General features: G+C 43.2%; 1 protein-coding gene across 1 annotated transcript in view; it reads right to left on the reverse strand.

The window, feature by feature from the left end:
* Nucleotides 1–787: 787 nt before the first annotated feature.
* Nucleotides 788–20,476, reverse strand: part of LOC131943935 (glutamate receptor 3) — a 29,063-nt gene continuing 9,374 nt past the window's right edge. Inside the window, exons 4-12 of the mRNA XM_059304321.1 lie at nt 19,643–19,849; nt 19,384–19,556; nt 18,639–18,820; nt 18,276–18,433; nt 10,990–11,076; nt 7,726–7,921; nt 7,129–7,313; nt 5,540–5,647; nt 788–5,017 (exon numbers count right to left, since the gene is read on the reverse strand). Of these exons, the coding sequence (XP_059160304.1) occupies nt 4,931–5,017; nt 5,540–5,647; nt 7,129–7,313; nt 7,726–7,921; nt 10,990–11,076; nt 18,276–18,433; nt 18,639–18,820; nt 19,384–19,556; nt 19,643–19,849 (1,383 nt within the window). The 3' untranslated portion in view covers nt 788–4,930. The remainder of the gene's footprint in view (nt 5,018–5,539; nt 5,648–7,128; nt 7,314–7,725; nt 7,922–10,989; nt 11,077–18,275; nt 18,434–18,638; nt 18,821–19,383; nt 19,557–19,642; nt 19,850–20,476) is intronic.

Raw genomic sequence — 20,476 nt, forward strand, 5'->3', positions numbered from 1 at the left:
GCTACACTTTAATGTAAAGCCTGCTTGGCTTGCTCGTAAAAAAATCTCCAACACCACAACCAGTGGCGTAGGCAGGTTGGGGGGGGGGGAATACAACACACACACACACACATATATATATATATATATATATATATATATATATATATATATATATATATATATATATATATATATATATATATATATATATATAATGCTGGAAAATATTTGAACCCCCCCTCCATGAGACGATCCTGGCTACGCCATAGACCACACCACCCCCCAATCCCAAACCATCTCACCCCACACCCCCTTAACCCAAACCACACCCCACCACACCTATAGGTGTCCGACGGGCATCTAAAAACTTGCATTCTGTGAGAAAAACTTTCTCCACTACAAACGAAGCCCAAGTGTCTCCTCGTGCCTGTGACGACACACTACATAACCGTTCAAATAACTAATTGACGTCGACATTTTTGTTCTCTTTGAAATATCTACCAAATTAATGAAAGTCTTAGTGAATAAACAAATCCACACAAAAAAAACCATTATAATTGTAGTCACTCAAATGTTTTTTTTTTATATGTGCGAAATCCGATGATGGTGCACTTTCCTATGGACACATTTTCAGGGAACCATCGATGCTTCATCCTTGATAAATAAAAAAAAACTTTCACATTCAAATCGTTCATAGCATCAATTCAAATACACATCTCGCAAATACATTTAAATAATGTTTTTTTTAAAGCAAACAAAACAAACAAAAAAAAACCACACAACTAAAGAGTATTTTTTTAATTAGTTATGCAAATCATACAGCTATAAAAGATTATGTTGACAACAGATGAGGTGACTGCTGCTGAACAGGGCATTGTTGTCACATGTCAAACAGTCAACTGTCATTCTACAGATGGAGACAATACAGTAGTCATCTACGTCAGCACACAAAAACCATATTGCACAGACAATGTGTCACGTTCAAAAGACACAATGACAATGTGTCACGTTCAAAAGACACAATGACAATGTGTCACGTTCAAAAGACACAATGACAATGTGTCACGTTCAAAAGACACAATGACAATGTGTCACGTTCAGATGACACAATGACAATGTGTCACGTTCAAAAGACACAATGACAATGTGTCACGTTCAGATGACACAATGACAATGTGTCACGTTCAGATGACACAATGACAATGTGTCACGTTCAGATATGACAATGTGTCACGTTCAAAAGACACAATGACAATGTGTCACGTTCAGATGACACAATGACAATGTGTCACGTTCAGATGACACAATGACAATGTGTCACGTTCAGATGACACAATGACAATGTGTCACGTTCAGATATGACAATGTGTCACGTTCAAAAGACACAATGACAATGTGTCACGTTCAAAAGACACAATGACAATGTGTCACGTTCAGATGACACAATGACAATGTGTCACGTTTAGATATGACAATGTGTCACGTTCAAAAGACACAATGACAATGTGTCACGTTCAGATGACACAATGACAATGTGTCACGTTCAGATGACACAATGACAATGTGTCACGTTCAGATATGACAATGTGTCACGTTCAAAAGACACAATGACAATGTGTCACGTTCAGATGACACAATGACAATGTGTCACGTTCAAAAGACACAATGACAATGTGTCACGTTCAGATGACACAATGACAATGTGTCACGTTCAGATATGACAATGTGTCACGTTCAAAAGACACAATGACAATGTGTCACGTTCAAAAGACACAATGACAATGTTTCACGTTCAGATGACACAATGACAATGTGTCACGTTCAGATGACACAATGACAATGTGTCACGTTCAGATGACACAATGACAATGTGTCACGTTCAGATATGACAATGTGTCACGTTCAAAAGACACAATGACAATGTGTCACGTTCAAAAGACACAATGACAATGTGTCACGTTCAGATGACACAATGACAATGTGTCACGTTTAGATATGACAATGTGTCACGTTCAAAAGACACAATGACAATTTGTCACGTTCAGATGACACAATGACAATGTGTCACGTTCAGATATGACAATGTGTCACGTTCAAAAGACACAATGACAATGTTTCACGTTCAGATGACACAACGACAATGTTTCACGTTTAGATGACACAATGACAATGTGAAAATCGGTCACATTCAGATCGCATACTAAATCCACACCTTGGGATATATAGGCATATTTTTGTGAAAAAAATAATTTTGGCAGTTCACAAAATGTCACAACATCAAGTCAGTAGAGAAACGCGAGGTCAAGTAGAGGAACATAAGGTCAAGTAGAGAAACTTGATGTCTAGTAGAGAACTATAAGGTCAGTAGATAAACATAAGGTCACATACAGAAACATGAGGTCAAGTACAGAAACATAAGGTTAAGTAAAGAAACATAAGGTCAAGTAGAGAAATATAAGGTCAAGTAGAGAAACATAAGGTCAAGTAGAGAAACATAAGGTCAAGCAGAGAAACATAAGGTCAAGTAGAGAAACATAAGGTCAAGTAGAGAAACATAAGGTCAAGTAGAGAAACATAAGGCCAAGTAGAGAAACATGAGGTCAAGTAGAGAAACATAAGGTCAAGTAGAAAAACTTGATGTCTAGTAGAGAAACATAAGGTCAAGTAGAAAGGCATGAGGTCGAGTAAAGAAACATAAGGTCTAGTAGAGAAACATAAGGTCAAGTAGAGAAACATGAGATCAAGTAGAGAAACATAAGGTCAAGTAGAAAGGCATGAGGTCGAGTAAAGAAACATAAGGTCAAGTAGAGAAACATAAGGTCAAGTAAAGAAACATAAGGTCAAGTAGAGAAACATAAGGTCAAGTAGAGAAACATAAGGTCAAGTAGAGAACTATAAGGTCAGTAGAGAAACATAAGGTCAAGTAGAGAAACATAAGGTCAAGTAGAAAGGCATGAGGTCAAGTAAAGAAACATAAGGTCAAGTAGAGAAACATAAGGTCAAGTAGAGAAACATAAGGTCAAGTAGAGAAACATAAGGCCAAGTAGAGAAACTTGATGTCTAGTAGAGAACTATAAGGTCAGTAGAGAAACATAAGGTCAAGTAGAGAAAATAAGGTCAAGTAGAGAAACATAAGGTCAAGTAGAGAAACTTGATGTCTAGTAGAAAACTATAAGGTCAAGTAGAGAAACATAAGGTCAAGTAGAGAAACATAAGGTCAGTAGAGAAACATAAGGTCAAGTAGAGAAACATAAGGTCAAGTAGAAAGGCATGAGGTCAAGTAAAGAAACATAAGGTCAAGTAGAGAAATATAAGGTCAAGTAGAGAAACATAAGGTTAAGTAGAGAAACATAAGGTCAGTAGAGAAACATAAGGTCAAGTAGAGAAACATAAGGTCAAGTAGAGAAACATAAGGTCAAGTAGAGAAACATAAGGTCAAGTAGAAAGGCATGAGGTCAAGTAAAGAAACATAAGGTCAAGTAGAGAAACATAAGGTCAAGTAGAGAAACATAAGGTCAAGTAGAGAAACATAAGATCAAGTAGAGAAACATAAGGTTAAGTAGAGAAACATAAGGTCAAGTAGAGAAACATAAGGTCAAGTAGAGAAACATAAGGTTAAGTAGAGAAACATAAGGTCAAGTAGAGAAACATAAGGTCAAGTAGAGAAACATAAGGTCAAGTAGAGAAACATAAGGTCAAGTAGAGAAACTTGATGTCTAGTAAAGAACTATAAGGTCAGTAGAGAAACATAAGGTCAAGTAGAGAAACATAAGGTCAAGTAGAGAAACATAAGGTCACATACAGAAACATAAGGTCAAGTAAAGAAACATAAGGTCAAGTAGAGAAACATAAGGTCAAGTAGAAAAACATGAGGTCAAGTAGAGAAACATAAGGTCAAGTAGAAAAACATAAGGTCAAGTAGACAGGCATGAGTTCAAGTAGAGAAACATAAGGTCAGATACAGAAACATAAGGTCAAGTACAGAAACAGACTATGTCTCAGCAAGGCAATAAATATTGAGCTTATCTTGCATCTTATATCAGTCTGTCATCTGTTTGTGTTTGTCATCTTATATCAGTCTGTCATCTGGTGGTGTTTGTCATCTTATATCAGTCTGTCATCTGGTGGTGTTTGTCATCTTATATCAGTCTTTCATCTGGTTGTGTTTGTCATCTTATATCAGTCTTTCATCTGGTTGTGTTTGTCATCTTATATCAGTCTGTCATCTGGTTGTGTTTGTCATCTTATATCAGTCTTTCATCTGGTTGTGTTTGTCATCTTATATCAGTCTGTCATCTGGTTGTGTTTGTCATCTTATATCAGTCTATCATCTGGTGGTGTTTGTCACCTTATATCAGTCATCTGGTTGTGTTTGTCATCTTATATCAGTCTGTCATCTGGTGGTGTTTGTCATCTTATATCAGCCTGTCATCTGGTTGTGTTTGTCATCTTATATCACTCATCTGGTGGTGTTTGTCATCTTATATCAGTCTGTCATCTGGTTGTGTTAGTCATCTTATATCAGTCTGTCATCTGGTGGTGTTTGTCATCTTATATCAGTCTGTCATCTGGTTGTGTTTGTCATATTATATCAGTCTTTCATCTGTTGGTGTTTGTCATCTTATATCAGTCTGTCATCTGGTGGTGTTTGTCATATTATATCAGTCTTTCATCTGTTGGTGTTTGTCATCTTATATCAGTCTGTCATCTGGTGGTGTTTGTCATCTTATATCAGTCTTTCATCTGGTGGTGTTTGTCATATTATATCAGTCTGTCCTCTGGTGTTTTTTCTCATATTGCATTAGTTGCCAACAAATGTTTTACATCTATGCATTTCTTACACCACACTTGTATCTCTCAGTCAAAACGTGTTACATTTACGATCACGTTGGTAAGTATTATTTTCACTAAACAGTATCTGTCATTACATTTTTACGGATGTCTGTCATCATACATCAGTGATAGGCTCTGGCTCTGTAGATAAAATCCCTCCTTCACTAATGTTAGCTTTTAGTGGTAAGTCATGTTCCTCTGCCTGTGGAGTGAAAACATTAAACAATCCTTAGCTGTTTGCATACATATATATATATATATATATATATATATATATATATATATATATATATATATATATATATATATATATATCAGGGGTGTAGCGAGGGGGGGCGGGGGGTGCGGAAAGCACCGGGTGACACCATTTAGGGGGGTGACACCAAGGAAAAAATTAGCAAAATAAATTGACCTTGGGGTGCAAATCGAAAACTTGAGGGGGTGCAAATCGAAAACTAGAAAGTTTGTCCCCGGGAAGGGTCGCAACGCCTCTGGGGGGTGACACCATTAAGTGCCGCACCGGGTGACACCCGACCTCGCTACGCCACTGATATATATATATATATATATATATATATATATATATATATATATATATATATATATATATATATATATATATATAGGCCTATATACACACATATAAATAAATGGACTGTTCGTAAGTCAACAGAAAAAAACTGTCGTGCTTTTAGTTTTTACAAAAAAGGGGGCATGCTCCAACCTTCTCGGCGAACTTGAAGATGAGAATCTCTAGGACGAGCACCAGACTGCCCAGCGCCAGACCAACACCCAGGATGATCAGAGCCCCAGAGAACGTGCCGAGGTCAACCTTCAAGTGGAATCAAACATGGGACACTTACAAAAACAGCCAACACATGTTTTTAGTACAGATCCATCTACTAGAAAACATGGTGCTTCTTCCGAACACAACAATAATGATGTTAGCAGTAGGGGGGATTAGAGGTCGGGCACAACTATGGACGACCAAAATGTAAATTGTCTCACGATAGGTTATTGTTGAATGTGTGTCGCGGCCATGGGGTGTTGGTAGAGCTAGATTAGATTAGACTGTTAGGGAACACGTAATGTAGACTAGTCGTGATAAGGACTTTATAGTTCAGTTCTAGATCTAATCGTGTTTTCTTCATTGCGTTCTATTTGATGGCGATTTATGCTAGGTGTTGTAACATTATCGAGACATTCAAGGTTTTGGTGTTGTAACTGTATCGAGACATTCAAGGTTTTGAGTTTTGGTCTTGTAACTTTATCGAGACATTCAAGGTTTTGGTGTTGTAACTGTATCGAGACATTCAAGGTTTTGAGTTTTGGTGTTGTAACTTTATCGAGACATTCAAGGTTTTGAGTTTTGGTGTTGTAACTTTATGCAGGTATTAAAGTATGAGAACTAGTCGTTGGTTGTGTTTGTTCCTTATTGCAACAAGACGGAACGCAGAATTTTTTTTTGTCGCGGTGGAGACTACCCTTGTATGGTGAACAATAAAGTTCAAGCGACTGGAGATGACGTCAGAAAGCCTATTTCACCAACCAAAGGGGAATACTAAATACAGTAGACCTTGACTTCAGTGGAGCTTTAACTCTAAAATTGAAATCATTGACAATTTTAAGCTATTAAAAAGTTGTAAATAACAAAAAATTAAGAAAAACCACAAACATCTCTAAAAATTCATGATAATATCTAAAATTTTACTTAAAATTGCATTTTTTTGGGTTTAAAAAAGCTCAAAATCAGCATTTAGTAAGGAACACAGACAGAGTTTCTTCCGGGCACCTCTTTGGGGTAAAAAGTCTACCGCCCCACCGAACAAAATGGAATTTATATAGAAAACATATACTTTTACCAATGTCCGCGCCCACCCCCTCCCCGGAAAATGTTGTCCACGTGCCCCCCCCCCCCACACACACACACACTTATATATGAAATTTCATCAACCTAGCTGTAACGGTATTCAAGTTATCGTGTTTACACAGACATACGGACAGAATTGGAAAATCCAGTTTTTCCGACTTCTTTACGCATAAAACGCCAAAATTTTGATATATCTAGATTTATAATTTTTTCCCGATTAAAATAAGTCCTCTATATCCCGGATGTGATGAAGAACTGACGAGTAAAACGGTGAAAACTGTGCAAATTTAATGTGAATTTTGTGCACGATTACAAGACTTTCTCTATACTTCGTATATACGAGAAAATAAAAAGTCGAAATGTCACCATGAAATACTCTCACATTCTATTCCAGAGAGTGAGACAATGAAAAGATGGATGAAGTCACGTGATAGATATCTTACCGTGTGGAACGGAGCAATGTGAATCTTGTCGTTACGGTTGACCTCCATGACGTAGTCCGTACATTCACCTGCGAACCACCTGTCCTCCAGCTGTTTCAGCACACCTGTCTCCCGTAGCTCCAGGAGGGCTCGGTTCATGTCCTTACGGAGTCCAGAACCAAAAGGTAGAACAATGGAGTAGGAACCTATACCAGAGATTTGTGCAATTAGCAACATGTACCATAGACTTGTGTAATTAGCAACATGTACCATATACTTGTGCCGTGTATCAACATGTACCACAGACTTGTGCCATTAGCAACATGTAACATAGATTTGTGCCGTAAGCTACATTTACCATAGACTTGTGCCGTGTAAGCTACTTTTACCATAGACTTGTGCCGTGTAAGCTACATGTAACATAGACTTGTGCCGTTAGCAACATGTACCATATACTTGTGCCGTGTAATCTACATTTACCATAGACTTGTGCCGTGTATCAACATGGAGTATCAACAGCCACCGTAGACTATTTACTTGAATTAATTAAATCACGAAACATGAGAGGGAGAGTGAGGGAGAGTGAGGGAGAGTGAGAGAGAAATGGAGAACAAGTACCCATGGTTGTGAAGTCAGCCACCATGTATATATCGCAGGGACTTTGTTTGGTGAAGTAGGTGGCCATTGCTGACTCGGCGACCAGCGCAAAGTTTCGCTTCTTGGCCTTCCGCACACGCTGTATGCCGTCCTCTAGCGATCTCACGTAGGTGCTTTCTCGCTGGATCTTGGACCACACCTGGTGGATGTTGGGGATCTGGGGACAGATTCATACAACATGACCACACCTGGTGGATGTTGGGGATCTGGGGACAGATTCATACAACATGACCACACCTGGTGGATGTTGGGGATCTGGGGACAGATTCATACAACATGACACCTGGTGGATGTTGGGGATCTGGGGACAGATTCATACAACATGACCACACCTGGTGGATGTTGGGGATCTGGGGACAGATTCATACAACATGACCACACCTGGTGGATGTTGGGGATCTGGGGACAGATTCATACAACATGACACCTGGTGGATGTTGGGGATCTGGGGACAGATTCATACAACATGACCACACCTGGTGGATGTTGGGGATCTGGGGACAGATTCATACAACATGACCACACCTGGTGGATGTTGGGGATCTGGGGACAGATTCATACAACATGACACCTGGTGGATGTTGGGGATCTGGGGACAGATTCATACAACATGACCACACCTGGTGGATGTTGGGGATCTGGGGACAGATTCATACAACATGACCACACCTGGTGGATGTTGGGGATCTGGGGACAGATTCATACAACATGACACCTGGTGGATGTTGGGGATCTGGGGACAGATTCATACAACATGACCACACATGATGGATGTTGGGGATCTGGGGACAGATTCATACAACATGACACCTGGTGGATGTTGGGGATCTGGGGACAGATTCATACAACATGACACCTGGTGGATGTTGGGGATCTGGGGACAGATTCATACAACATGACCACACCTGGTGGATGTTGGGGATCTGGGGACAGATTCATACAACATGACCACACCTGGTGGATGTTGGGGAACTGGGGACAGATTCATACAACATGACCACACCTGGTGGATATTGGGGATCTGGGGACAGATTCATACAACATGACCACACCTGGTGGATGTTGGGGATCTGGGGACAGATTCATACAACATGACCACACCTGGTGGATGTTGGGGATCTGGGGACAGATTCATACAACATGACACCTGGTGGATGTTGGGGATCTGGGGACAGATTCATACAACATGACACCTGGTGGATGTTGGGGATCTGGGGACAGATTCATACAACATGACCACACCTGGTGGATGTTGGGGATCTGGGGACAGATTCATACAACATGACCACACCTGGTGGATGTTGGGGATCTGGGGACAGATTCATACAACATGACCACACCTGGTGGATGTTGGGGATCTGGGGACAGATTCATACAACATGACACCTGGTGGATGTTGGGGATCTGGGGACAGATTCATACAACATGACACCTGGTGGATGTTGGGGATCTGGGGACAGATTCATACAACATGACACCTGGTGGATGTTGGGGAACAGGGGACAGATTCATACAACATGACCACACCTGGTGGATGTTGGGGAACTGGGGACAGATTCATACAACATGACACCTGGTGGATGTTGGGGATCTGGGGACAGATTCATACAACATGACCACACCTGGTGGATGTTGGGGATCTGGGGACAGATTCATACAACATGACCACACCTGGTGGATATTGGGGATCTGGGGACAGATTCATACAACATGACCACACCTGGTGGATGTTGGGGATCTGGGGACAGATTCATACAACATGACCACACCTGGTGGATATTGGGGATCTGGGGACAGATTCATACAACATGACACCTGGTGGATGTTGGGGATCTGGGGACAGATTCATGCAACATGACCACACCTGATGGATGTTGGGGATCTGGGGACAGATTCATGCAACATGACCACACCTGGTGGATGTTGGGGATCTGGGGACAGATTCATACAACATGACCACACCTGGTGGATGTTGGGGATCTGGGGACAGATTCATACAACATGACACCTGGTGGATGTTGGGGATCTGGGGACAGATTCATACAACATGACCACACCTGGTGGATGTTGGGGATCTGGGGACAGATTCATACAACATGACCACACCTGGTGGATGTTGGGGATCTGGGGACAGATTCATACAACATGACACCTGGTGGATGTTGGGGATCTGGGGACAGATTCATACAACATGACCACACCTGGTGGATGTTGGGGATCTGGGGACAGATTCATACAACATGACACCTGGTGGATGTTGGGGAACAGGGGACAGATTCATACAACATGACCACACCTGGTGGATGTTGGGGAACAGGGGACAGATTCATACAACATGACCACACCTGGTGGATGTTGGGGAACTGGGGACAGATTCATACAACATGACACCTGGTGGATGTTGGGGATCTGGGGACAGATTCATACAACATGACCACACCTGGTGGATGTTGGGGAACAGGGGACATATTCATACAACATGACACCTGTTGGATGTTGGGGATCTGGGGACAGATTCATACAACATGACCACACCTGGTGGATGTTGGGGATCTGGGGACAGATTCATACAACATGACCACACCTGGTGGATGTTGGGGAACAGGGGACAGATTCATACAACATGACCACACCTGGTGGATGTTGGGGAACAGGGGACAGATTCATACAACATGACCACACCTGGTGGATGTTGGGGAACTGGGGACAGATTCATACAACATGACACCTGGTGGATGTTGGGGAACAGGGGACAGATTCATACAACATGACCACACCTGGTGGATGTTGGGGAACTGGGGACAGATTCATACAACATGACACCTGGTGGATGTTGGGGAACAGGGGACAGATTCATACAACATGACCACACCTGGTGGATGTTGGGGAACAGGGGACAGATTCATACAACATGACCACACCTGGTGGATGTTGGGGAACTGGGGACAGATTCATACAACATGACACCTGGTGGATGTTGGGGAACAGGGGACAGATTCATACAACATGACACCTGGTGGATGTTGGGGAACAGGGGACAGATTCATACAACATGACCACGTCTGGTGGATGTTGGGGATCTGGGGACAGATTCATACAACATGACACCTGGTGGATGTTGGAGATCTGGGGACAGATTCATACAACATGACCACACCTGGTGGATGTTGGGGATCTGGGGACAGATTCATACAACATGACCACACTTGTTGGATGCTGACATACCTTGGAATCCTTCAGGTATTGCTCCGTGGTTCCACCCTTGATGACCCCCACATCAATGTCCGCGTGTTTCGCCAGATTTTCTAGGTCCTGGATGTGATAAGTGATGATGTTAAGTAACATGAGAATTTTTCAATATCTAGCATTAAAATGGTTCCCAGAAAGAACCGCAACGGAAAAAAGCGCAACGGAAAAAAGCGCAAATCAAAAAGCGCAACGGAAATAAGCGCACACGGAAAAAAAGCGCAAAGAGAAAAAAGCGCACACAGAAAAAAGCGCAAAGAGAAAAAAGCGCACACGGAAAAAAGCGCAAAGAGAAAAAAGCGCAAACAGAAAAAAGCGCAAAGAGAAAAAAGCGCACACAGAAAAAAGCGCAAAGAGAAAAAAGCGCAAACGGAAAAAAGCGCAAAGAGAAAAAAGCGCAAACGGAAAAAAGCGCAAACAGAAAAAAGCGCACACGGAAAAAAGCGCAAACGGAAAAAAGCGCAAACGGAAAAAAGCGCAAACAGAAAAAAGCGCAAACGGAAAAAAGCGCAAACAGAAAAAAGCGCACACAGAAAAAAGCGCAAACAGAAAAAAGCGCAAACGGAAAAAAGCGCAAACGGAAAAAAGCGCACACAGAAAAAAGCGCAAACGGAAAAAAGCGCAAACAGAAACAGAAAAATGCGCAACCAGAAAAAACACAACGAAAAATGTGCAAAAGAGAAATTTAGCACAAAGACCATATGGACTAGATGACACATTTATACATGACTGTTAGGGCTGCTGTGAGAGTGTCGTGTTTGATCACGTGATCTACTACCATTTAAAGCGTACCACTACCATCTGCATTCCCATCGCCACGATACAGGCGATAATCACTTTACACAATGCCTATTATTTTCTTGGTCAATAATTATTCAACTACTATTCTCGTATAAACATAAAACTATCGACATTACACCAAGTATCTTTCACATTCTCCCTAGTCCGAACTACCTAGCTTGCATACTATAACAACCCGTTCCTATGGCAAAACTTCACTCTCTTTCATCCGCGTCATCAAACATGCATTCGTCATATCTCTCGTAACAACATTCATTCGCACCAAAATAACAATTTTGTATTTAATATTTTTTCACATCATGACGCACCTACCTACCTACTACCCACCTACCCACCTACCTACCTACCTACCTAACTACCCACCTACCGACTTACCCACTTACCCGCCTACATACTTACCAAACTACCCACCAAAAAAGTATCGGCGAAGTTCGTAAGTTTCGTAAACTGTACTAGACATCATTTTTTTAATGAAAATTCATTGACATCATTGACATTCGTCCGGTAAACATTTCAGTAAAATACATTAAAAACCTTCCGTAACCTTTTTATAAAGAAACAAAGAGAGATGAAGTTTATAAATGTTAAAATAAATAGCATGTAATTGAGTTAGTTCGAAGTGAGTTTTCATACAAGCCCAACGCACTAATTAAGGTTGTCGCAAAATGTAACATATATGTAACAAATGTCAATGATGTCAATGAATTTTCATTAAAAAAGTGATGTCTAGTACAGTTTACGAAACTTACGAACTTCGCCGATACTTTTTTGGTGGGTAGTTTGGTAAGTATGTAGGCGGGTAAGTGGGTAAGTCGGTAGGTGGGTAGTTAGGTAGGTAGGTAGGTAGGTGGGTAGGTGGGTAGTAGGTAGGTAGGTAGGTGCGTCATGATGTGAAAAAATATTAAATACAAAATTGTTATTTTGGTGCGAATGAATGTTGTTACGAGAGATATGACGAATGCATGTTTGATGACGCGGATGAAAGAGAGTGAAGTTTTGCCATAGGAACGGGTTGTTATAGTATGCAAGCTAGGTAGTTCGGACTAGGGAGAATGTGAAAGATACTTCGTGTAATGTCGATAGTTTTATGTTTATACGAGAATAGTAGTTGAATAATTATTGACCAAGAAAATAATAGGCATTGTGTAAAGTGATTATCGCCTGTATCGTGGTGATGGGAATGCAGATGGTAGTGGTACGCTTTAAATGGTAGTAGATCACGTGATCAAACACGACACTCTCACAGCAGCCCTAACAGTCATGTATAAATGTGTCATCTAGTCCATATGGTCTTTGTGCTAAATTTCTCTTTTGCACATTTTTCGTTGTGTTTTTTCTGGTTGCGCATTTTTCTGTTTCTGTTTGCGCTTTTTTCCGTTTGCGCTTTTTTCTGTGTGCGCTTTTTTCCGTTTGCGCTTTTTTCCGTTTGCGCTTTTTTCTGTTTGCGCTTTTTTCTGTGTGCGCTTTTTTCTGTTTGCGCTTTTTTCCGTTTGCGCTTTTTTCTGTTTGCGCTTTTTTCCGTTTGCGCTTTTTTCCGTTTGCGCTTTTTTCCGTGTGCGCTTTTTTCTGTTTGCGCTTTTTTCCGTTTGCGCTTTTTTCTCTTTGCGCTTTTTTCCGTTTGCGCTTTTTTCTCTTTGCGCTTTTTTCTGTGTGCGCTTTTTTCTCTTTGCGCTTTTTTCTGTTTGCGCTTTTTTCTCTTTGCGCTTTTTTCCGTGTGCGCTTTTTTCTCTTTGCGCTTTTTTCCGTTTGCGCTTTTTTCTGTTTGCGCTTTTTTCTGTGTGCGCTTTTTTCTCTTTGCGCTTTTTTCCGTTTGCGCTTTTTTCTCTTTGCGCTTTTTTCTGTGTGCGCTTTTTTCTCTTTGCGCTTTTTTCCGTGTGCGCTTATTTCCGTTGCGCTTTTTGTTTTGCGCTTTTTTCCGTTGCGCTTTTTTCCGTTGCGGTTCTTTCCGGCCACCCATTAAAATGCCACGCACGCTGACGTCATGACGTCTCTAAATGTTCCTGGCATGATGGACAGCACACGCCATCATGGAGTACACGCGCAGGTAGTTGGCCCTGCTGGACGTGTACTTAGAGGCGTCGCAAGGGGAGGGAGCGGGGAGGGGGGCAGACCGCACCGGGTGACACCATCTAGGAGGGTGACACCAAGGCAAACAATAGCAAAATATATACAGATAAAAACGATCATTCCAATTAAATAAATGATTAATTAGAGTTAAATTGACAAATCCAGAGGTGGGGAGAGGGGTGACACCATGGCTTACGATATAGAAAATAATACTACATACAGCTGTATTTATAACCGATTATAGATGAACATCGTTAGTATTATCTGTGCACAGTTTAATTAAAGCTACCACCGGAAAGAGGGGGGGGGGGGGGGGTGACATTAACTGAACTTAGCAAAATTTGCCTGAGGAAAAAGGTTTTCTTGAGAATTGTAATAACTGACACGTCAAACCACGCAGTGTTTCTTCCAGACTTTTTTCTCCAGGGGGGGGCACTTGAAATTTTCGAGGGGCGGTAGACTTTCTTCCTTTTTTCGGGGGGGGGGGGGGGCGGACACTGTAAAAAGTATATATTTTCTATATAAATTATATAAATTTCACTTCGTTCGGGGGGGGGGGGGGGGGAGACTTTTTTCGGGGGGTCCCACCCCCCCCCCCCCCCCCACCACCCCGAAGAGATGCCTGGAAGAAACTCTGAATCCACGTCTGAAAATAGTTGTACAATTGATTAGCTGATTTGTTTTCTATGATGTGTAATATGTTTAATGGGTTATTTTACTAATCCTATTAAAATTGTGTTATATATGGCTAAAATGAATGTATATCTTTTCCACGGATTTTTGTCTTTGTCATAAATATTTTTCAATAAGTAATAAGTTAAATGAAAACACTTTGCTTTCAATTACTTAAAAGTGCATGTTACAACATAACACTAGTTTTTAAATGTATTAATCCATTATAAATAGATTAAGTTAAAAAACTTGAGAGACGAAAATGAATAATGGAAACCATTAGCAATAAAAAGCGAGCAACAGATAAATAAAACTGGTTGGCTTAAAGTTTTAAAACAATCAGTTTACGCCTTTAATCAGTTTGATCATTATATGTTGTATATTTTGCAATGGAGTATGTTAAATTATAATAATGGATTACAAATTTAGTACACTCATACGAGGTAAAGAGCTTCTAGCTTATTCAAAAGTTGTGAAAAGTGTAAGTGGTCGCTATGTTATTCATTTTTCTGTAAATTATTTTTTTTAAAAAGTGGACAAAGTTCAGCTCAAACGCGCAGCTTTAATAAAATCAAATGCATCCAGAAAAAAAAATACATATACACATGCGTATACCTGTCCGCGGGGGGGGGGGGGGGGGCATAGGTCCCCTGGCGCCGACCTTAGGGGCGCCAAAATGGGTTGGAAAAATAAATTGAAAGGTTGAGGGGGGTGCAAATCGAAAGTTTGATGAGGGGGGGTGGTGGTGGAAATCGAAATCTTGAGGGGGGTGCAAATCGAAATTTTGAGGGAGGGTGGGTGCAAATCGAAATATTGAGGGGGGGGGGGGGTGTAAATCGAAAAGTTTGTCCCCGGTCGCCGGGAAGGGTCGCTGCGCCTCTGTATATATATATATATATATATATATATATATATATATATATATATATATATATATATATATATATATATATATATATCGCGGGGGGGGGGTGACACCAATAGGTGCCGCACCGGGTGAAACCCGACCTACACCACTGCATGTACTGACCTGAATGTCTAGATGGTTCTCCTTGACCCCGACCTACACCACTGCATGTACTGACCTGAATGTCTAGATGGTTCTCCTTGACCCCGACCTACACCACTGCATGTACTGACCTGAATGTCTAGATGGTTCTCCTTGACCCCGACCTACACCACTGCATGTACTGACCTGAATGTCTAGATGGTTCTCCTTGACCCCGACCTACACCACTGCATGTACTGACCTGAATGTCTAGATGGTTCTCCTTGACCCCGACCTACACCACTGCATGTACTGACCTGAATGTCTAGATGGTTCTCCTTGACCCCGACCTACACCACTGCATGTACTGACCTGAATGTCTAGATGGTTCTCCTTGACCCCGACCTACACCACTGCATGTACTGACCTGAATGTCTAGATGGTTCTCCTTGACCCCGACCTACACCACTGCATGTACTGACCTGAATGTCTAGATGGTTCTCCTTGACCCCGACCTACACCACTGCATGTACTGACCTGAATGTCTAGATGGTTCTCCTTGACCCCGACCTACACCACTGCATGTACTGACCTGAATGTCTAGATGGTTCTCCTTGACCCCGACCTACACCACTGCATGTACTGACCTGAATGTCTAGATGGTTCTCCTTGACCCCGACCTACACCACTGCATGTACTGACCTGAATGTCTAGATGGTTCTCCTTGACCCCGACCTACACCACTGCATGTACTGACCTGAATGTCTAGATGGTTCTCCTTGACCCCGACCTACACCACTGCATGTACTGACCTGAATGTCTAGATGGTTCTCCTTGACCCCGACCTACACCACTGCATGTACTGACCTGAATGTCTAGATGGTTCTCCTTGACCCCGACCTACACCACTGCATGTACTGACCTGAATGTCTAGATGGTTCTCCTTGACCCCGACCTACACCACTGCATGTACTGACCTGAATGTCTAGATGGTTCTCCTTGACCCCGACCTACACCACTGCATGTACTGACCTGAATGTCTAGATGGTTCTCCTTGACCCCGACCTACACCACTGCATGTACTGACCTGAATGTCTAGATGGTTCTCCTTGACCCCGACCTACACCACTGCATGTACTGACCTGAATGTCTAGATGGTTCTCCTTGACCCCGACCTACACCACTGCATGTACTGACCTGAATGTCTAGATGGTTCTCCTTGACCCCGACCTACACCACTGCATGTACTGACCTGAATGTCTAGATGGTTCTCCTTGACCCCGACCTACACCACTGCATGTACTGACCTGAATGTCTAGATGGTTCTCCTTGACCCCGACCTACACCACTGCATGTACTGACCTGAATGTCTAGATGGTTCTCCTTGACCCCGACCTACACCACTGCATGTACTGACCTGAATGTCTAGATGGTTCTCCTTGACCCCGACCTACACCACTGCATGTACTGACCTGAATGTCTAGATGGTTCTCCTTGACCCCGACCTACACCACTGCATGTACTGACCTGAATGTCTAGATGGTTCTCCTTGACCCCGACCTACACCACTGCATGTACTGACCTGAATGTCTAGATGGTTCTCCTTGACCCCGACCTACACCACTGCATGTACTGACCTGAATGTCTAGATGGTTCTCCTTGACCCCGACCTACACCACTGCATGTACTGACCTGAATGTCTAGATGGTTCTCCTTGACCCCGACCTACACCACTGCATGTACTGACCTGAATGTCTAGATGGTTCTCCTTGACCCCGACCTACACCACTGCATGTACTGACCTGAATGTCTAGATGGTTCTCCTTGACCCCGACCTACACCACTGCATGTACTGACCTGAATGTCTAGATGGTTCTCCTTGACCCCGACCTACACCACTGCATGTACTGACCTGAATGTCTAGATGGTTCTCCTTGACCCCGACCTACACCACTGCATGTACTGACCTGAATGTCTAGATGGTTCTCCTTGACCCCGACCTACACCACTGCATGTACTGACCTGAATGTCTAGATGGTTCTCCTTGACCCCGACCTACACCACTGCATGTACTGACCTGAATGTCTAGATGGTTCTCCTTGACCCCGACCTACACCACTGCATGTACTGACCTGAATGTCTAGATGGTTCTCCTTGACCCCGACCTACACCACTGCATGTACTGACCTGAATGTCTAGATGGTTCTCCTTGACCCCGACCTACACCACTGCATGTACTGACCTGAATGTCTAGATGGTTCTCCTTGACCCCGACCTACACCACTGCATGTACTGACCTGAATGTCTAGATGGTTCTCCTTGACCCCGACCTACACCACTGCATGTACTGACCTGAATGTCTAGATGGTTCTCCTTGACCCCGACCTACACCACTGCATGTACTGACCTGAATGTCTAGATGGTTCTCCTTGACCCCGACCTACACCACTGCATGTACTGACCTGAATGTCTAGATGGTTCTCCTTGACCCCGACCTACACCACTGCATGTACTGACCTGAATGTCTAGATGGTTCTCCTTGACCCCGACCTACACCACTGCATGTACTGACCTGAATGTCTAGATGGTTCTCCTTGACCCCGACCTACACCACTGCATGTACTGACCTGAATGTCTAGATGGTTCTCCTTGACCCCGACCTACACCACTGCATGTACTGACCTGAATGTCTAGATGGTTCTCCTTGACCCCGACCTACACCACTGCATGTACTGACCTGAATGTCTAGATGGTTCTCCTTGACCCCGGGCATGGAGGACTCACGCAGGTAGTTGGTCATGCTGGAGATGTACAGCACCACGAAGATGATGACGTAGAACCACCAGAAGGTCACGACAACCCGGCCTGCCAGGGAACGGGGTGACCGCACATAGCCTGGTAGAGCAGAATATAACTGCAACAATGTCATAGACTGGCTAAAGCTTAGCCTGGAAGAGTAGAATATAACTGTGATATAATGTGATAGACTAGCCAAAATATGTCTGGCCAAAATTGAGTGACCAACAGTTTGATAGACCAACATAAACTGACCAACATTTCTATACTTAGGCTAGAAAGCCGGGAATAAAAAAGGCCTGACCTTGCCAGAAGAGTGTGCTAGTGGTGAACCAAAATGCATTCGAACATGTGAAAGACTCTCCTTCCCGCAGAGTGGCCAGCTTGTCTTTCATCAGGTGCCTCCAGTCATACGGGTCGGCGTGACAGATGATGTACAGGACGATGCTAGTCACCAGCCAGGCGATGCCAGACATCATCCACACGCTGGAACATAGACCATGGAAGGTTTTTTTTTTTTTAACAAACCTGGCAAACGTGTTTAGCCAAACTGGCAAACCAGTTCAACCAATCTCGCAAACAAAATCATTCAAAAAGTAGCTTTCATTTCGGAAAGTGACTCACCTGCCCACATACTCACCTACCCACCTGCACACCTACCCACCTGCCCACCAACCCACCTGCCCACTTACCCACCTGCCCACCTACTCACCTGCCCACCTGTCCGCCTGCCCACCTGCTCACCTACCCACCTGCCCACCTACCCACCTGCCCACCTACCCACCTGCCCACTTACCCACCTGCCCACCTACTCACCTGCCCACCTGTCCGCCTGCCCACCTGCCCACCTGTCCGCCTGCCCACCGACCCACCTACCCACCTACCCACCTGCTCACCTACCCACCTGCTCACCTACCCACCTGCCCACCTACCCACCTGCCCACCTACCCACCTACCCACCTGCCGACCCACCGACCCACCTGCCCACCTACCCACCTGTCCACCTGCCCACCTACCCACCTACCCACCTGCCCACCTGCCCACCCTACCTCTGAGAGAGAGGAAGAAAGAGCCTCTGTAGCCGCTCCTCTAGCGACATGATTTTGGTCTCAGGTTTCTGTAGGATGATCACGGGGCCAAAGTTCATGAACGGCGTGGAGAACTCGACCACCTCGCGACGTCGTGACGTCTCTGTCAGTGGCCCAACTGCCAGGTCCGATATCTGGACAAGAGTCACAACCTTTTTCATTTACCAGTTCCTTTATTTAATTATCTACCTAATTAGCCCTATTTAGAGTATAAGCCGACCTTGTTAACCACATCACCAATGAGACCCTCCCACGTGCCGTTTGAAGTCACGTGACCGTAGCTGATGTTGGAGTAGACCTTGAGGCTGAACTCCCGGTTCATCTGTTTGAAGATGTGCTCCAGCAGGTCCCAGATGTAGCCCTTGTAGACCGGCACTTGGCTGCCGTTTGCCGGTGTCCCTCCGTCCTGCATCAGGAACGGCGTCACCTACAATAGACGTTTGGTGCTAGTCATTTAGACATGTGGTGCTAGTCATTTAGACATGTGGTGCTAGTCATTTAGACATGTGGTGCTAGTCATTTAGACATGTGGTGCTAGTCATTTAGACATGTGGTGCTAGTCATTTAGACATGTGGTGCTAGTCATTTAGACATGTGGTGCTAGTCATTTAGACATGTGGTGCTAGTCATTTAGACATGTGGTGCTAGTCATTTAGACATGTAGTGCTAGTCATTTAGACATGTGGTGCTTGTCATTTAGACATGTAGTGCTAGTCATTTAGACATGTAGTGCTAGTCAACTACAACAGAATATGGTGCTAGTCATTTAGACATGTGGTGCTAGTCATTTAGACATGTGGTGCTAGTCATTTAGACATGTGGTGCTAGTCATTTAGACATGTAGTGCTAGTCATTTAGACATGTAGTGCTAGTCATTTAGACATGTGGTGCTAGTCATTTAGACATGTGGTGCTAGTCATTTAGACATGTAGTGCTAGTCATTTAGACATGTGGTGCTAGTCATTTAGACATGTGGTGCTAGTCATTTAGACATGTGGTGCTAGTCATTTAGACATGTGGTGCTAGTCATTTAGACATGTGGTGCTAGTCATTT

The sequence above is a fragment of the Physella acuta genome, unplaced genomic scaffold (genome assembly GCF_028476545.2).
Source record: "Physella acuta isolate Inbredline_101_S28 unplaced genomic scaffold, ASM2847654v3 ptg000473l, whole genome shotgun sequence".
Lineage (NCBI taxonomy): Eukaryota > Metazoa > Mollusca > Gastropoda > Physidae > Physella > Physella acuta.